A 19,911-nucleotide genomic window follows, 5' to 3' on the forward strand; every position below is an offset into this window, starting at 1 on the left:
AGAGGTTACAGATAAGGCCTGGAGCTACAAGTAAGGGAATGGACTACCATCTCACCATCACAATTTACAATTCCTAAAATAAATTAGAGATAAATTAGAGGTTTATTCCCTCAAGAAACCAAAGAGAAGTATCTCAGAACTAAGGAACAACAGGCAAACCAGGGGGAATAGGGAGAGACAGGTGAAACTGCCTACTTAATTATGGTATCTCTAGCCCCCTTTCCCTGGCCAACTCAGAATAAAGCAGCCAAGCTTAAACCTTCAGAAAGGAAAATGGAAGACTTTTCTGTAAAGAAACTGAACAGACTCTTTAGACTTTCAGAATAGGTTTTTAGCATAACCAAGCCACAATAAAGTCCCATCAGTCAACAAGCCCAAAATAGGTTTTTAGCATAACCAAGCCACAATAAAGTCCCATCAGTCAACAAGCCCAACCTGATAGGCACAGAGTAAAGGGACGAAGTAGGTAATTAAATAAATTAATCCTACCAGAGGATTGTAAGTTAAAAAAAAAAAGTATGGGACACCCCTATAAGTTATTGATCACTCAAGAAAGCAGGTTTGCTTAACCACAAAACCAAGCTGGCTTGCTTAGCAACAAAACCATGCAACAGAAGTATGAGACATGCCCCCAAACAATAAAACAATGGTGGCATGAGACCCACATCCTGCCCAGTGAGCTCAGTAAGTTAATGACCCCTTGGACATGCTCTCTGTACACATAAAAAACAATAATTTATAAAAACGTGACACTTCAAAGTGAAAGACCCTCATTGTACTGAGACATGGAATAATTTTTCCATAGTGCCATGACAGTCCCGGTTTGACCACGTAGGGACAAGAAAACTCCCCTGCCCGACACAGAGGAGGAACTGATGATGGAAGTGTGATGTCTACTCAAGAATGAGGAAGAAGGTGGTCTTCTCCCCCTCCCACTTTTCCTTTGATTATAAAACTGTAGCCCACTAAGTTCTTGGGGCGCAGCACCTTCTCATCTGCCCACTTGTAAGCCTCACAAGCGGCCTACTCTAATAACTCACTTCTTATCTATCACTTTGCCTCTCACTGAATTCTTTCTGCGCTGAGACATAAGGAACCGGAGCGCCTCAGAGCCCCGTGAAACGCCACCTAGTGGTTTCAAACCCACATATACCAACCTGCCAATAAGGTTTTGAATGTGGGGTATGCGTGTGTGTGTGTGTGTGTGTGTGTGTGTGTGTGTTTGAAAAAAAATTTTTTGGCTTTATTTATTAGTGTTCTTTGGCTATGTAACAAATTCACCCAAAACTTAGAAGGTTAAAACAACAGTCTTTATCCCATACAGTTTCTGAGGGTCAGGAATCCAGGAGTAGCTTAGCTGAGTTTTTCTGGCTCAAGGTCTCTCACGTGGTTGTAGTCAAGCTGTCAGCCAGAGCTGCAATCATCTCAGGGCTCAACAGAGAATGGAGAAGCCACTTCTCAGCTCACTTACATGGTTGTTGGCAAGTCTCAGTTCCTCAATAGCTATAGGCCTGAGGCCTCTACCTCCAGTCATGTGAGCCTCTCACAAGGTGTCTGAATGTCCGAGAGAGAGAAAGAAGAGAGCAGCCACAATGGAAGACACTGTCTTTTACAACATAATCTCCGAAGTAGGATACCATCACTTCTGCCCTATTACACAGATCAGCCATGGTGCAATGTGGGAGGGAACTACTCACGAGAATGCCAGGAAGAGGGGATCATCAGGAGCCATCTTGGAGGCTGACGATCACAGCCTGCCTTCTGGCCCCCAAGGATCCCTGCCTCCTGTTTTTCAAATCCATGTGTAGTGCCTTCCCACATTATACCAGGTTTGGTTTGTATGACCAATAACAAGCATATGGCAAAAATGATGACATGTTATTTCCAAGAATAGGTTATAAAAAAGACTGCAGGGCTTCCCTGGTGGCACAGTGGTTGAGAGTCCGCCTGCCGATGCAGGGGACACGGGTTCGTGCCCCAGTCCGGGAGGATCCCAAATGCCGCGGAGCGGCTGGGCCCGTGAGCCACGGCCACTGAGCCTGCGCGTCCGGAGCCTGTGCTCCACAACGGGAGAGGCCACAACAGTGAGAGGCCCGCGTACCGCAAAAAAAAAAAAAAAAGACTGCAGCTTCCATCTAGGGAAAATTACACTATTACTCTCTCTCAAGTCACTCGCAATAGGGCAAACAGCTGCCATGTTTTTAGGACACTCTGAGATTTATGAAGTGAGGGACTGAGGCCCTCACTCCAACAGCACTTCAGAAACTGAGGCCAGCCAACAGATCAATGAGCTTGGAAGCCACAGTTGAGCCTTGAAATGATTGCCACCCTGGCCAACAGACTGACTACAACTTCATCAGAGACCCTAAGCCAGAACCACCCAGCGATGCCACACTCTCAAATTCCTGACCCTCAGAAACCGTGTGAAAGACTAAATGTTTGTTACTTTAAGCAGCCAAGTTTTGTGGTTATGTATTACATAGCAATAGATAACTATTATTACATAGCAACAGATAACTTCATTAAAGCTTTAAGAAAAAAAAAAACTCATAAAAGCAATTAAGGATTGTTACAAAAATATTAAATTGTATAGAATTTTGAAATAAAAGTACCCACCTTAGCCAACCCACCCTCCCATGACTGCTGGAGTTTAGAACATATCCTTCCAGACTTTTTCTTATTCCTTTGCAAATAAACAGAATAAGTTTTAATGTCTTACCCTTAAATAAGAACAGACAGCCAAAGATCACCTAATATTGGAGGAAAGGCTCCACCATGAAGGAGAAAGGCCACAATAAACAACCAGAAAAGAACAATCCACAGGGAACAAAGATAAAGCAGGAAAGAAAAGACATTCAAAAACCAAACAGAACCAACTCTAATACACTTAGACAGACAAGGGGGAAAAATGCATCCATAACACAAGAACAAAATGTTACATAATGATAATTTACTAATACCAAGGTCAAAAAAAAAATTCTAAAAGCTTGCATAGAGAAAAAACTGGTAATATAAAGAGTTCTATTAGATGCTGGAAGACAATGGCACATGCCTTCAAAATTCTCAAAGAAAACTCTATACTAACCAATCAGTAAGACGTGAGGGGAAAAAAATGTTAAAGATCATCAGACATATACAAAGATTCAAAAAATTACCATATGCTTATGCACTCTTTCTCTGATGGATATGCTATACACACACACACACACAGAAAACCAATAAAGAAGACATGAGATAAAGGAAGACTGCTGTTTAAAAGGAAAAGAAAAGAAAAAAAAGACAAGTCTAGCAACACAACCAGTTCAGTTTGGAGCACAAAGATGGAGAACTGAAGAAGGGAGGTCACCAGAGGAAAAGAGGTTGATAGACTTACTGATTTTGAGGAGAACGGGTAGCGGGGAGAGTGCTTATTAGGCACATTACAGACTTAATAGAGTGGCTATTGAAAATTTGAATAAGTGTATAGAAAATAGTGCAAATGAACACAAGATACACTGAAAGAAAAAAAGTTTTATAAGTAATCAAAGACTACAATTCTGTTCACAATGATTACTGATCTGGTTTTTAAATTTTTATTTATTTTATTAATTATTTTTTTATTGGCGTAGAGTTGATTTACAATGTTGTGTCATTTTCCACTGTACAGCAAAGTGAGTCAGTTATACATATATATATATATATATATATATATATATATATATCCACTCTTTTTCAGATTCTATTACAATATAGGTCATTACAGAGTACTGAGTTCCCTGTGCTATACAGTAGGTTCTTACTAGTTATCTATTTTATATATAGTAGTGTATATATGTCAATCCCAATCTCCCAATTTATCCCTCCACCCATCCCTTTCCCCCTTGGTAACCGTAGTTTGCTTTCTACATCTGTGACTCAATTTCTGTTTTGTAAATAGGTTCATTTGTACCATTTTTTATATTTGTTTTAATGTAATATAACAAAATGGGGAAGATGAAGAAGAGGAAATGGTGTGAGTGAAACAGAGCTAAATCCTTAGGTATCGTAACAGAGACTATATATAATATCGAAATAGCTAGAGAGATAGACCTCAGAAAGCCCTAAGCTTAGGACGGCTAGGTGGATGGGTATTTATGAGACATTAACCGCCAATTCACCTATTCTCCCAGTAAGCATTCAGGAATGCAGAGGCTTTCTGACAAGTAACTAGAACCTGGTTAACAAGGACAAAAGTAATCAGAGACCCTCCAACAATTAAAAAAAAAAAATCAAGAGAGTGTATAAATGCTGAGAGAATTGCAAAAGCAAAGTTCTCAGAAGGTCAGAGGGAATCCTCTCCACCATCACCCAGTAACAAGATTTGGTCATCTATTCTCCCAGTGACTTGAAGACCAAGTGTGCCCCTCCACACAGTGCTATTGTATCCTCTATTCTGGAATCCTTCCTAATGGAATCATGTTCTTGTATCCTTTCCTAACATTAAAGGAACTTTTGTCCGTTGCCTCTCCAATCAATCACCCTTATGAAAAATCACACAAATACTAGCATATTATTTAGAAATAGGCAGATACCAGGAAAAAACAGCTAATAGAATTTAAAATCTTCTGGAAAAACAGCACTTATGCAGAATGGGGTAAAAGCAAGGGGAAAGATGGAAGATGCAGCAAAGAACTGATTTTTTCCTTAAAAACCTTCAGCACTAGCTTACTTTTTAACTAGTACTAGTTTTACAATAATTATTTTTTTAACTGAAAAGGCCAAGTACTTTTTAAAAAAAAATCAGAATCACAAAAACAGATACTTTATAAGAATTTTAACAGTTAATTCATTTTTATAGTGTAAGATACTAGTAAGTATATATTTAATTCATTTGTTATAGTACCTAGCAAATTATTCCTGGATAATTTATTTTTACACCATGCAAATATAAAACACTCATCTAAACATGGTCTAAAACATAAGTTAAACACAGTCTGTTGAAATGATGAGGAACACTTTCAAGTGTATTTTGGAAGAAATGGTCAGGAATATAAGAAAGAGAATGCTCTACTTTTTAATGATTAGAGTTCAAAAATGTGCCTTTTATCTCCAAGTACTGATTTCAAAAGTCAGTTTTACTGATTAAAACCCTCCTAAAATAAAAAAAATAAGACTTCAGCTGGCCATTTGGGATCAGCTGCTAGAGAAACAAAGAAGCTATTTGAGTTCCCAATAGTGTCAGCACACAGCTGCCACATCATAATCACTCTGATCATATTTGCATGAACCTTTAAAAACATAGTGTACAGTGAAAAAAAAGCTAATTTCCTAAGACTACACAGAGTATTATCCCATAAACACAAACATATACAATATCTCTCTGGGTTATACATAGATGTCCGGGGCATGTTCATCAAAACAGTTTAACACTGGTTACACGTCATAAAATTTCAAGATTTTTTACTTCCTCTTTGTACTTTTATATGCTATTAGAATTTTTTTTAAACAGTGACAATCAATTAGTTGATCTCCTGGGCAAAACATCTCACACTAAGCAAACAAAGGAGTTCTAACTTTAAACGCATAAATTCATGTCAATTGATTCTATTTTGTTCTATTTATAAAGTTTTCCTGACATGTAACTGACATACATCTTAAATATTTAAAGTATACAATTTGGTAAGTTTTGATACATGTATATGCTCATGAAATCATTATACAATCAAGGTAATGAACACACTCCTAAAAGCTCGGTCCTGTCTCTCTGTAATCTCTCCTTCCTGCCCTCCACCACACCCTGGCATATGCACAGGAAACCAATGATCTGCTTTCTGTCACTATAAATTGAATTCCCTATAATCTCAATATAAATGGAATGATACAGTATGTATTCTTTTTTGTCAGGCTTCTTTCAATGAACACAATTATTCTGAGTTTCATCCAAACAATACTCTATTCCTTTTTTATTTCTGACTAGAATTCTAATGTATGGGTAAACAATCTGTTTAATGATTCACCTGTTGATAGACATTTAGATAACTTTCAGGTTCTAGCTATTAAAAACAAAAATCACCATAACATTAGTGAACACATCTTTGTACGGACACATGTTTTCACTTCTCTTGGGTAAATATCTAAGAATGAAATGGTTGGATCAAATAGACGTGTGTTTAACTTTTTAAACTGAAATTCAGTGCAGCACTTTAACTCCCCATGAGAAGAAAGCTGTAGTTCCTCCATTATCTAGCCAACATTTGGTATGCTTTGTTTTAAAATTTTAGCCATTCTAACAAATGTGTGGTAGTACTTCACTGTATCTTTAATTTACATTTCCCTAATAATGAAAGAGACTGAGTACCTTTCCATGTGGTTATTTGCCATCCATATATCTTTGGTGAATGTTCAAATGCCTTGCCCATTTTTTTATTGGGTTGTTTCTTTTCTGATTGAGTTTTGAGAGTTCATTATGTATTCTGACTGGTAGTCCTTTATCAGACATACGCTTTGCAAAGATTTTCTCCAAACCTGTGGTTTGTCCTTTAATTCTTATAACAGTGTCTTTCCAATAGTAAAAATTTTCATTTTGAAAAGGTCCAGCTTATCAATTCTTCTTTTATAGAACATACTTCTGGTGTTCTACATTTAAGAAATTCTGGTTTAAACCACAGTCACAAAGATTTTCTCCCATATTATCATCTAGAAGTGTTATACTTTTAGGCTTGACGTTTAGTTCTATCAGTTAATTTTGTATATGGTAGAAAATACAGATCTAAGTTCATTTTTATGCATGTTGATAACCAATTGTTCAAGCACTATTTGTTGAAAAGACAATCCTTTCTCCACTGAACTGCCTTGCACCTTTGTCAAAAATCAGTCGTCCAGGGACTTGCCTAGTGGCACAGTGGTTAAGAATCCGCCTGCCAAAGCGGGACACGGGTTCAAGCCCTGGTCCAGGAAGATCCCACATGCCACTGAGCAACTAAGCCCTTGCGCCACAACTAATGAGCCTGCGCTCTAGAGCCTGCAAGCCACAACTACTGAAGCCCGTGCTCCGCAACAAGAAGCCACGGCAATAAGAAGCCCATGCACCGCAACGAAGAGTAGCCCCCGTTCGCTGTGACTAGAGAAAGCCCGTGTGCAGCAACGAAGACACAACCTAGCCAAAAATTAATTAATTACAAAAAAATCAGTCGTCCATTTCTGCGTGGGTCTATTTCTGGACTTTCTATTCTATGCCATCAAACTTTACATTGATATCACTGTTTTGATTACTGTAGCTTTATAATAATTCTAGAAATCAGGTAGTAGCTTTTTTTGTAGATTCCATCAGTTATTCTACATAAATGATCATGCCTTTTGGAAATAAAAACAGTTTATTCCTTTCTTTGCAACCTGGATGTCTTTTACTTCTTCCTGCCTGATTGTCCTGAACAGAATCTTCAGGACCACTGTATACATTTTGAAGTGGTGAGAGTGGACATCCTTGAATTGTTTCTGATCTGAGGGGAAAGCATGCAGACTTTCACCATTAGGAATTATGTTATTAGTAGGCTTTTCCCTAACCCAAATTTTATGAGGTTAAAGGAGTTCCCTTCTATTCTAAGAACGCTATAAGAAACTTTATCAGGAATAGATAGTAGTTTTGGCAAATGGTTTTTCTATCTATTGAGATGACAATGTGATTTTTCTTTCTTTAGTTTGTTAATAGAGTTAAGTGCTCTAATTACATTCCAAACGTTACACCTACTCTACATTCTTAGTATACTATTTAATTCTGAAAAAAGGGATAAATACAGTGATACTAGTATTAAGTATGTTTAAGTGAGTTTCAATCTTCACTACCACTTTGTATTCAAAGTTGGTAAGACAATTATAGATAGCTAACAGAATGAAAACATATCAATCTTTATTAAAATAAAAAATGTAGTTAAACAGAAGTTAGAAAGTAGAAAGTTAAAAGTTAGACTAGAAGTTAGAGTCAGGAGTTAAAGTAGAAGGTTAACAGAACTTAAAAGGAGCGAAGTAGCAGACGGAAGAATAGAGGCACTTCTAATTCTATATAATGAGAAGTCTAAGGATTCTATTGAAAGTTGATACAAGAAAATATTTTAATGTGTGTATATTATATCATTTAAAAGTACAAGGCAATCAGAAGTAAAACCATTAACATAATTGTATGCAGGAGTGTTTCTGATTAGCAAAGTATATTTTAAAAATTTGTATCTGAATTTCTTAGGATAAGACACATTCTCCAGTTTGTCCTTGGCGCCTCAACCTATTTCCTATTATATTACAATAGGGCAAATTTACACATTTATAAATTCTTGCCTGATCCTTTGACACTCGAATTTATACAGATGAAGAGTTATAAAGATAATCTCCAAGACATTAAAAAACAGAATTTGTTAAAAATGGTTATCCCCCAAAATCAGTTGTATTTCTATGTATTAGCAATGAACAATCCAAAAATGAAATTAAGAAAACAATTCCATTTACAGTAGCATCAAAAATAATGAAATACTTAGAATTAAATTTAACCAAGGAAATGCGAGACTTCTAAACTTAAAACTACTAAACACTGTTGAAACAACTTAAAGAAAGACATCTCCTGTTCATGAATCGGAACACTTAATATTGTTAAAATGGCAATGCTTCTAAAACTGATCTACAGATTCAGTGCAATCCCATTCCAAATTCCAACTGCCTTTTTTACAGTAATGGACAAGTTGATCCTAAAAGTAACAAGGAATTGCAAGGGACACTGAATAGCCAAAACAACCTTGAAAGACAACAACAAAGTTGGAGGGCTCACACTTCCTGACTTCAAAACTTACTACAAACCTACAGTAATCAAATCAGTGTGGTACTGGAATAAGGACAAGCATACAGACTTATGGAATAGAACCGAGAAGCCAGAAATTAACCCAAACACCTATGGTCAACGGATTTTTAAGAGGGCCAAGACCACTCAATGGGGAAAAGAAAACTCTCTTCAACAAATGGTGCAGGGACAACTAAATTTCCACATGCAAAAAAAATGAAGTGAACCCTTAACACACAACTGATACAAAAATTAACTCAAAATGGATCAAAGCTCTAAATTTAAGAGCTAAAACTAAAACTCCTAGAAGAAAACATAGGCATAAATCATTGTGACCTTAGATTTAGCAACAGATTTTCAGATATGACAGCAAAAGCACAGCAACAAAAGAAAAAATAAACTGGACTTCATCAAAATTTAAAACTTACACATTAAAGGATACTCTCAAGAAAGTCAAAATAACCCACAGAATAGGAGAAAGTGTTTGCAAATCATAAACCTATTAAGGGTCTAGTATTAAGAATATATAGGGTTTCCCTGGTGGCGCAGTGGTTGAGAATCTGCCTGCCAATGCAGGGGACATGGGTTCATGCCCCGGTCCGGGAAGATCCCACATGCTACGGAGCGGCTGGGCCCGTGAGCCATGGCCGCTAAGCCTGCGCATCCGGAGCCTGTGCTCCGCAGCAGGAGAGGCCACAACAGTGAGAGGCCTGCGTACCGCAAAAAAAAAAAAAAAAAAAAAAGAATATATAAAGAATTCTTACAACCACAACAAAAAACAAATTAAAAAATGGGTGAAGAACTTCAATACACATTTTTCCAAAGATATACAAATGGCCAATAAGCACATGAAAAGATGCTCAGCATCATTAATAATTAGAAAAATGTAAATCAAAACCACAATATTACTTTACACCCACTAGGATGGCTATAATTTTATTTTTTCTCCTTTTTTTTTTTTCTGGCCATGCCACGCAGCATGTGGGATCTTAGTTCCCCAACCAGGGATCGAACCCATGACCCCTGCAATGAAAGCACAGAGTCTTAACCACTGGACCACCAGGGAAGTCCCAGGATGGCTATAATTTTAAAAAGGGAAAAAAGACCACGTTTTGGTAAGGATATGCTTCTTTAAAAAGCTAAACACAGAATTACCATCTGACTTAGCAATTCCACTCCAATACATATACCCAAAAGAAATGAAAATATATACCCATGCAAAAACTTGTACATGAACGTTCACAACATCCTTCTTCATAATAGCTAAAAACCGAAACAATCCAAGTGCCCATCAACCGATGGCTCCACCAACTGATGAATGCATAAACGAACTGTGGTATATACAAACAATGGAATATTATTCTGCCTTAAAAGGAATGAAGTACCGATACATGCTACAACATGGATTAGAGAGGGCAGGAAGAATATGTAGGACACCATGTATCCATTCAAACATCCATCCACCATTCAAACACCATGTATCTCCACTATTGCCCCCTAATAATAAGTTTTGATGACACATGGAAGAGCACTGAAAAACATCATGTTAAGTAAAATAAGCCAGACACAAAAGGCCACATATTGTATGTCTCCACTTATATGAAATAAAATATCCAGAACAGGCAAATCCATGGAGACAGAAAACACACTGGTAGCTCCCAGGAGATTGGGGAGAGGTGGGGAGGGCAGGTGGGAATACTGAAATGACCACTTAAATGGCTATGTGTTTCTTTTGGGGGTGATGAAATGTCCTGGAGTTAGATAGTGGTGACGGTTGTACAACACTGCAAATGTCCTAGCAGTCATTGAATCATACACTCTAAAATAGTTAAAATTATCATTTAATTTTAAGTAAATTTTACCTCAATAATATTTTTTTAAAAGTGGTTGTCCCTGGGCATAGAACTTGGGGTGTTCAAGGGGAAGGGGATCTTAATTTCTCATTATTAAATATTTTTTAGTACTTTTTTTTCCTTGCACCAAATCATCACAGACAGATAAATAAACAAAATGATTTCTCAGCTAAATTAACAACAAAAGTTATTATTAGGGGGAAACAGTGGAGATTCACGGTGTCTGAATTAAGTCCTACATATTCTTCTTGCCCTCTCTAATCCTATTCCTTCTCCCATGTCATGGTACCACTATAGATTTAGTTCACTGACAGTAATTTTAAAATGTGGAAATTAAATCATTAGGTTATTCACATACTTCTTCCTTGCAAAGAATAAAAAAATAAATTTCAAGTGAAAGTAGCAACAGGAATGAACAAATGTACCTAAGTTTTCCCAGGGAAAACTGCGGTCAATTACTCAATAAATAATAATGGTGCACTTGCTATTATCAGATTTAAATTTCCTGAATTTTCCTCCAATTGAAGATGTTAAACAGTAAATTCAATTCTAAAATTTTCAGTTTTTCTTTAGATGTAAGTTTCACATAGTACATATGAAGAGCTTAATACTTACTTATCAAGGAAATCCTTATCCACCACAGCAGTGATGTCAAGAAGAGGATTTCCCATTCCAAAGAGAATATTTTCACTAAAAAAAAACACAAAATACAAGTTAGAAATACTTGTGAAAGTAAGGTGATGTGTAAAACGCACAAATATAAAAATAAATATCTTCACTTTACCTTGGAAATAAACTTAACATACTAGTTTATTAAACCTCTGATTTGCCTATTACATGTAGGACGACATTTTAGAGGAAGCACAAAGCCATTTAGAAAAGAGAATGACTTTTAAATTGGATGAAATAAAACATAACAAAAGAAGAAACCAGATCATGTGATTTTTTTCCACAATATTTAACAGCTAATGACTAAAGCTAATTAAATTCAATTTTTTTAAGGTCTATCACAATAAAGTTTTATACTCAACAAACATGATAGATATTTAACTCTCTAGATAGTAAAATACTGATCTAATCAAAGTTTATTAGGGAGCATACAGCAAGTCCTGGAGGAATCCAGGCAACAGCCTTACCCTTCAAAAACTGAATGACTGGGGTGGGACCTTCACAATGGGTATCATAGATAGTGTAATTTTCAATTACATTTAACAGACTTTGAGGGAGTCTGTTTTCCATAACTGATTACAATATGGCTCAAAACTGAGGGAAAGATAGAATTCCACCACAACTGATACCAACTGACAGCAAGAAATGGACCAGAGGCCATAGCTGGGTCAGCCTCAATGAGAGCCATTCTTCTAGTTTATGCAATAAAATTTGCCTCTGTGCAATTTCCCATTGGTATCTAGTTTGCTCAAGCTCTCTTCCAGTTGCCTCCATACCAGTTACCCTCCTCACCATTTGGAGGTTATCAGTAATATCAATAGGACTGATACCCAAAAGTTTCTTTAGGAGAACGAGGTATAGCCTACAATTATAGTGTAAAATGATTTAGAAGACTGAATTACAGTCTCTTATTAAAATCACAGATTGGGCAACTATGGCTGAATATGCAATTAGGAGAAATTTGTCCCTTTTTCTATTTAAAGAAAAATGATGGGGGAGGCATAAAAGACAAGGCATTTATTTATTCACACGGGCATCTGTAATCAAAATAAAAGTCTAATATAAAAAGAAAATAAGTGCTTAGAAAATGAAGGATCAACAGGCAGATACAGTAAAACGTGACCATCATTTCATTAGGGACTTCTCTGCCTGATTTCTGTATTATTAGTCAAACAATAAAAACTCTTAGAACTTGTTTATTTTTCTTTAAAAAAGCACAGGGGAGCTGCTTGGTTGTTTCTTTTTATTCACGCTTTTTAAGTGTTCAGTTCAATATATACAGTAATGTAACCACCACCAAAATCAAAATATGAAACATTTCCATCATCACAAAAAAATATCCTCCTGTCCCCATGTCAGTCTCTCCACCCCCAACTGGTCCCCTCTAGGTTTTTTGGTTTTTTTGGTTTTTTTTTTTTTTTGCGGTACGTGGGCCTCTCACTGTTGTGGCCTCTCCCGTTGCGGAGCACAGGCTCCAGATGTGCAGGCCCAGCAGCCATGGCTCACGGGCCTAGCCGCTCCGCGGCATGTAGGATCCTCCAGACCAGGGCACGAACCCGTGTCCCCTGCATCGGCAGGCGGACTCTCAACGACTGCGCCACCAGGGAAGCCCCCCTCTTGGTTTTAAGGAATGTAACTGTGATACTTCTTTTTAAGAAGTCAGTCCTTTGCACATCTCCTGCATTCTCAAAATAGTTCATAACACTCTATTTGAAAATTTATTAAAAATAATATTACCAAATTAATTCAACCTCTCTGGGCCTATGGTTTCTACAAAGAATTATGGGGGAAAATGAGCACACTGAATCACAATAACCATGTTTAAACTCATTCCTAAACTTATTTGTCCAACAAAACCTTTGCTTATGGAGAAGAATATGTAAAATGTGATTCAGAGCTCCGCGTGTAAAGGACAAAAGAGGAAGAACTTATACACTGACTACTGTTCCTCACTGCAAGAAGTACACAGCATGTGTACTTGATGAGAGATGCTGTCAAGTTGGAATTGTCCGGAGCCTGTGTGGAACCTGTTGCAGCAACAGTGGCTAAGGTAAGAGGTGGGGACAATAAAATTTAAAACAGCAGATAAAAGGTGTCTTCAAACAGTAAGTTAAGTAAAAACTATACAATTATTTCCAAAAGCAAATAAGTTTAAACTACTCACGTCGTTTTCCTCTCCATCAGTGTACGTAAATGAGAAACTATTATATGATTTCATTCTAGTATGACAAATTAACTTTGTTAAAAACACTAATTCTTCAAAATGGCTAGTTTCCTAAATACAAACTAGTGTCCACGCCAGTAAATACTGTATCACCCTTCTTAAACAATGAAGATACTATTTAAGTAAGCATTTACTTTGAACTTGTCCTATTAGATGTGAACAAGATGGGGGCTGGTCTGTGGCCAAAAACTATGACTAACCCATACTAGGATTATTGTTTTGTTCCAAATGTTAGCAATGTCTTTTTCCTGGAATGGATGCTAGGATGAAAGATTCTGAATGACTTTTTCTTTCTTTCTTTTTTTTTTTTGGTCAGTAATTTTGAAGTGTCTCATAATTCAGGCTCCATCCAACATAAACCTATACTATAATTATTATTTTGTTAGACAACCTACAAATACTACACACTGACGTAGATATTACGTAAAAGATCCTGAGAAAACTTTGTCTTGTTTATTGATATATTGATATTGATTAGCCCTCTGGTCAGCAAAAATATTTACTTACATCTGGTGCCAGAATAAACACTATTGATGAGTGTCCTTAACTGTTACAGCAATCATCCCCTTTTTAAATTCAGAAAACTCAACTGTATATGTGATTCCTCTCTCTCCATCAATAAGCACCATTCTTAGTAGTAACTGCATCTTCCTGGTTTGTTCCAACAGTTCATCTACCAGGAACCCCACAACACCCGACTGGCGCTGCCTTTAACTAGGTCCTCTACAGACCTTGCCTAAATTCCTACACTGCTGCTATTTTTTTAGCCACAATAAATCCTGTACAATATCACCGAATTATATTATTTAAACAAATAATGATATTTTTCCACTTAAAAGTTATTCCCCTTACAACTATGTAGAGGATAAAATACAAAACATAAAGGACATTGAGTCTAGCTGGAACCTACAATATTTCATCAAATCTGAGATGCCATGAATCATAAGATTCCAACTTCCCATGGAGATTGCAAGGCATAAATGCATCTGAGAGATGTTAAAATGTGAAGAAATGTGCATTATTACAATCACTGAAATACAGTGCCTCTCTAACTTTATCTCTCACCATTCTAACACATACAATCCATTTTCCAATCATAATACCTCACTGTGCCCTGAAAAAGACTGACTGTAAGGTCCTTCCCCTATACTTCTGTGCCTAGCAAACACCCATTCACCTTTTTAAAATTTCTCGTATGCCAGCTCTCTTAGAAAATCTTTTCTGCCCAACTCGTACCTAAGGATTCCCATGTAAAAGTGTACAGGCTGTCCCCTGGACAACTCCAAAGGGTGCAGTTCACAATGTGAATGATAGCTCCTATAAACTAAGGCACTGCTGCCCACCTCCTAGTTTTACTCATTCCTCCTCCCTAGATTCTGTTAAGTTCCTTGATGAACTTTTAATCAATTTTAAGGGTTGCTTTGTACTTTATCTCAATCAATTTATCTCAACATAAAAGGTAAAGTTGTTTTTTTTTTTTTAACCTTAATTAATTTGTATTCTCAATAGCTGGCATATGATAATCACAAGGGCCTTGAGGGATTTTTCGATTCCAGGTTCTAACTTCTATCAACAGACTGCTGCTTATCTCAGGCTCCCATAGATCAGGACTGGGTCTAGAGTAAGGTTAAATTTTAAAGGTACTTATTACGTCAAAGGTCAAATAATAGAACACTAATTCAAAATAGGTTGTAATAGAGTTCCCTGATGGCCTAGTGGCGAGGATTCCAGGCCTTCACTGCCGTGGCCCGGGTTCAATCCCTGGTCAGGGAACTGAGATCCCACAAGCTGCACAGCATGGCCAAAAAGAAAGCAACAACAACAACAACAACAAAATAGGTTGTGGTAAGTTAAAAATGAATATTGCACTTCCTAATGCAATCACCAAATGACAACACAACAAGGTATAGCTAAAAAACCCAATAGACAACATAAAATGAAAAATTAAAATATAGTCAATTTAGAAAAAAAAAGCAGGAAAGACATAATAACACATAGGATAAATGGAAAACAAAAGATGGTATACTTAAACCCAACCATATTAGTAGTCACACTAAATGTAAATGGATAAACACTGCAATTGAAAAATAAAGACTCACACTGGATTAAAAAAAAACGCCATTTACTATAGATACACTTTAAATATAAAGACAGAGAGAATTTAAAAACAAAAAGCTTGGATAAAAAGACATACCATGCAAATACTAATCATAAAAAACCTACACAGGCTATATTAATATCAAACAAGGCAGACATCACCAGATATAAAATGATTTCATAAAAATAAGCAGGTCAGGGCTTCCCTGGTAGCGCAGTGGTTGAGAGTCGGCCTGCCGATGCTGGGGACACGGGTTCTTGCCCCGGTCTGGGAAGATCCCACATGCCACGGAGTGGCTGGGCCCGTGAGCCATGGCCGCTGAGCCTGCGCGTCCAGAGCCTGTGCTCCACAGCGGGAGAGGCCACAACAGTGAGAGGCAAAAAAAAAAAAAAAAAAAAAGCAGGTCAATTCACCAAGAAACAAAATAAATGCCTTCAAAATACTTAAAAAAAAAACCTGAGAGAAACACAAGAAATAGACAAATTCACAGTCTTAGTGAATTGTAACACCCCTCTTTTAGTAGTTAGTAAAACAGACAACACAAAAATAAGTTAGGGAATCACACTACTGGATATTTATCCTAGAGAAATGAAAACTTAAGTTTACACAGAAATGTGTACACAAATGTTCATAACAGCTTTACTGGTAACAGTAAACAATTGGAAACAACCCAAATGTCCTTCAATAGGTAACTAGGTAAAGAAACTGTGGTACACCCATACAATGGACTAATATTCAGCATTAAAAAGGAATGAACTATGATACAACTTGGATGGATCTCAAAGGCACTATAGTGAGTGAAAATAAAAGCCTTATCTATGTGTTACCTACTGTAAAATTCTATTTATATACCACTCTCAAAATGACAAAATTACATTGACTGAGAACGGATCAAGAGTTGCCAACTGTTAAGGCTGGGGGGGAGGGTGTGACCATATAGGGATAACACAAAGGAGTTTCTTTGTGGTGACAGAATAGTTTAATACCCTAATTGTGTTAATCTGGAATCTGGACATGATAAAATTTCGAGGAACTACACACCACCACCATGTCAATAAAAGGCAGTGTATGCAAAGACTGGTGACATTCTAATAACATCTATAGTCAACTTAATAGTACTATACCAACATCAATTTCCTGGTTTTGCTAAGATACTGTGGTTTTATAAGTTTTATCATTGGGGGAAGTTGGGTGAAGAGTGCATAGGAACTCTCTGTACTCTTTTTGCAACTTCTTGCGAGTCTTTCAAAATCAAAAAAAAAAAAAAAAAAACCTTGTAAAGTATTTTAAAAGAAAGAAAAAGTAAGAATATTTTTAAATGTTTAAGAAACAATTAGGGTGATAACATCAGGAATGGCAGAATAAAGGCCTCCAAAAATCCTCTCTTCCGTAAAAGCAACAAGAACACTAGCAAAAAAAGTCAAAATCAACACTTTCAGAACTCCACATATTAACCAAAGGCTTGCAACACCTGAGGAGGATTTATTCAAGGGGAAAAAAAAGGCTGAATCTCAGTAAAAACAGCAAGCTTTGTGGCATTTTAACTTGCCCTATTCCCATCCCCCCTAACCAGCTCCAAGGCAGCCTTAAAAGCAACAGCCCCAAAACACAGTGGAAACCAGGGGCCTACCAGCCACTGGATGAGCTGGAACAGAACTGGAGCTCTTTCAAAGCCCCATTTTCAGAAAAGTGCTATTATTTGAGCTTACTGGCAGTTACCCGAAAAACTCCTACTCCAAGATTTCTCATTATTTGACCTGACTCAGAGTTTCCCCAGTACTAACAGCCTTTTCCCGCGGGGCATTTGTCAAAAACAATTGGCTGCAATTGTTTAACACCCCAGCCATCTGAAGCAGTTGGGACAAACAAGCAGCTAACCAAAAAAACTTAAAAGGAAAAGTGGGGCATGAGATATCCATAAGGGGTTTTGAAAAGTTCTGAATATTCCTGAGAATCTAGGAGACCATGTATTATACATGTGCCCTGGCCTGTGGGCATGCTCAAGAAAGACCTGAAAAGGTACTAAGCAATCATCTCTGAGCATGAGGCTCTGCACAAGCAGGAAATAGAGGCTATGGCATCATTGTAAGCCTGGCTGGGCACTGAAGGTATGCCTCATCAAGCACATACAGCCTCTCGGCAGATACTGCTAGACAAAAACAAGTATTGGCAAGAACGCAGAAAAATTGGAATCCACATTGCTGGTGGAGACATAAAATGATGCTGCCAGCTTGACAAAAAAGTCTGGCAATTCTTCAAAAAAATAAACATAAAGTTACCATATGACCCAGCAATTCCACTCCTAAGTATATACTCAGGAGAAATTAAAACATGTGACAGGGCTTCCCTGGTGGCACAGTGGTTGAGAGTCCGCCTGCCAATGCAGAGTACACGGATTCGTGCCCCGGTCCGGGAAGATGCCGCGGAGCGGCTGGGCCCGTGAGCCATGGCCGCTGAGCCTGCGCATCCAGAGCCTGTGCTCCGCAACGGGAGAGGCCACAACAGTGAGAGGCCCGCGTACCGCAAAAAAAAAAAAAAAACATGTGACATCACAAAAACTTGGACATGAATGTTTATAGCAGCATTATTCATAACAGCCAAAAAGTGGAAATAAAAATATCCATCAACTGATGGATAAACAGAATGTGGTCTATACATACAATGGAATATTATTCAGCCATAACAAGGAATGAAATACTGATACATGTAACAACATAGATGAACTTTGAAAACATTGTACTCAGTGAAGGAAGCCAGGCACAAAAGCCCAAATATATGATTCCACTTATGAAATGTCCAGAATATGGCAAATTCAAAGAGACAATGTAGATTAGTGGTTACCAGGGGATGGGCAGGGGAAATGGAGAGTAACTACTAACAGGTATGAGGCTTCATTTGGGGATGATGGAAAAGTTCTGAAATTAGATAGTAGTGATGGAGGTAAAACCCTGTGAATATCCTAAAAACCACTGAGCTGTACAGTTTTAAATGGTACATTTTATGGCATGTGAATTATATCACAATTTAATAATTAATAATAATTAGTTAATAATTAAGTAAATAAAACAATGAAACTAATTGGTATTTATAGAACAATACACCCAACAACTGCAATATTCATTTACTAAATAAACGATGTGTAAAACAACTACACTGAAAGCCTCAAAATATTGCTGAGTGAAATTAAAGACTTTAAAAACACATGTAGGGCTTCCCTGGTGGCGCAATGGTTAAGAATCCACCTGCCAACACAGGGAGCACAGGTTCAAGCCCTGGTCCAGGAAGATCCCACATGCCGCAAAGCAGCTAAGCCCGTGCACCACAACTACTTAGTTAAAAAAGTACTGAGAGGGGAACATTTTATATATGAAATGCACATGTTAGAAAACAAGAAAGGTTTAAAATCAATGGTCTAAACTTCTAACTCAAAACAAAATGGAAAAAGAGTAAATTAAATCCCAAAGAGCAGAAGAAAATAAAAATATGACAGCAAAAATAAACAAATAGATTAAATAAATGAATGAATGAATGAAATAGAAAACTATTACCAAAATAGAAGTTCAACAAAACCCAAATCTGGGCTTTTGAAAAGATTAATACATTTGATAAACCCCTAACAAGACTGATCCCAAAAAGTTAAAAAAAAAAAAAAGGCATGGGAGGAGTACTAATACCAGGAATGAAAAAGGGGACATAAAACAGTTCCTACAGGCAGTAATAGTATACTATGAACATCTTTTTAACAATCCAACAATTCTGAATAAATTTCTTTAAAAATGCAGCTTACCAAAACTGACACAGGAAAAAATGTTAAATCTGAATACTCATTTATCATTTCTTTAATAAGAAATCAAAATTTGTAATTTAAAACCTTTCACCCCTTCATCCAAAAAATATTCCAGGCCCAGTTGGCTTCACTGCTAAATTCTATCAAAAATTTAAAGAAACAGCACCAAGCTTACAAAGCTACAATAATTAAGAAAGTGCGGTATTGGTGTAACAATATACAAATAGGTCAACAGATGAGAACAGTGAGTCCAGGAAAAGTCCTACATCTATCTAATCTATTGACTGAAAATCCTTTTGAGGAAACCCTTACACCATAGCAAAAAATCAGCTTAAGATGGATCTTAGACCTAAATGTGAAGGTTGAAACTACAAGGCTTCCAGAAGAAAACATAAGAAGAAGGAAAGATTTCTAAGAACCCAAAAGGTAATAAACAAAATAAATCAATGAATTCAATTTCAAATTTTAAAACTTCTGCTCCCAAAAGACACTGTTACGAAA

General features: G+C 37.0%; 1 protein-coding gene across 4 annotated transcripts in view; it reads right to left on the reverse strand.

Moving 5' to 3' along the window:
* The window catches only part of ADK (adenosine kinase), a 486,415-nt gene that overhangs the window by 433,765 nt on the left and 32,739 nt on the right, over nucleotides 1-19,911 (reverse strand). For all 4 annotated transcript variants that reach the window (XM_060034751.1, XM_060034754.1, XM_060034753.1 and 1 more), the window contains one exon: nucleotides 11,248-11,322. In XM_060034751.1, coding sequence (XP_059890734.1) covers nucleotides 11,248-11,322 — 75 coding nt within the window. The remainder of the gene's footprint in view (nucleotides 1-11,247; nucleotides 11,323-19,911) is intronic.

This window comes from Delphinus delphis, chromosome 16 (assembly GCF_949987515.2).
Source record: "Delphinus delphis chromosome 16, mDelDel1.2, whole genome shotgun sequence".
Taxonomy (NCBI): domain Eukaryota; kingdom Metazoa; phylum Chordata; class Mammalia; order Artiodactyla; family Delphinidae; genus Delphinus; species Delphinus delphis.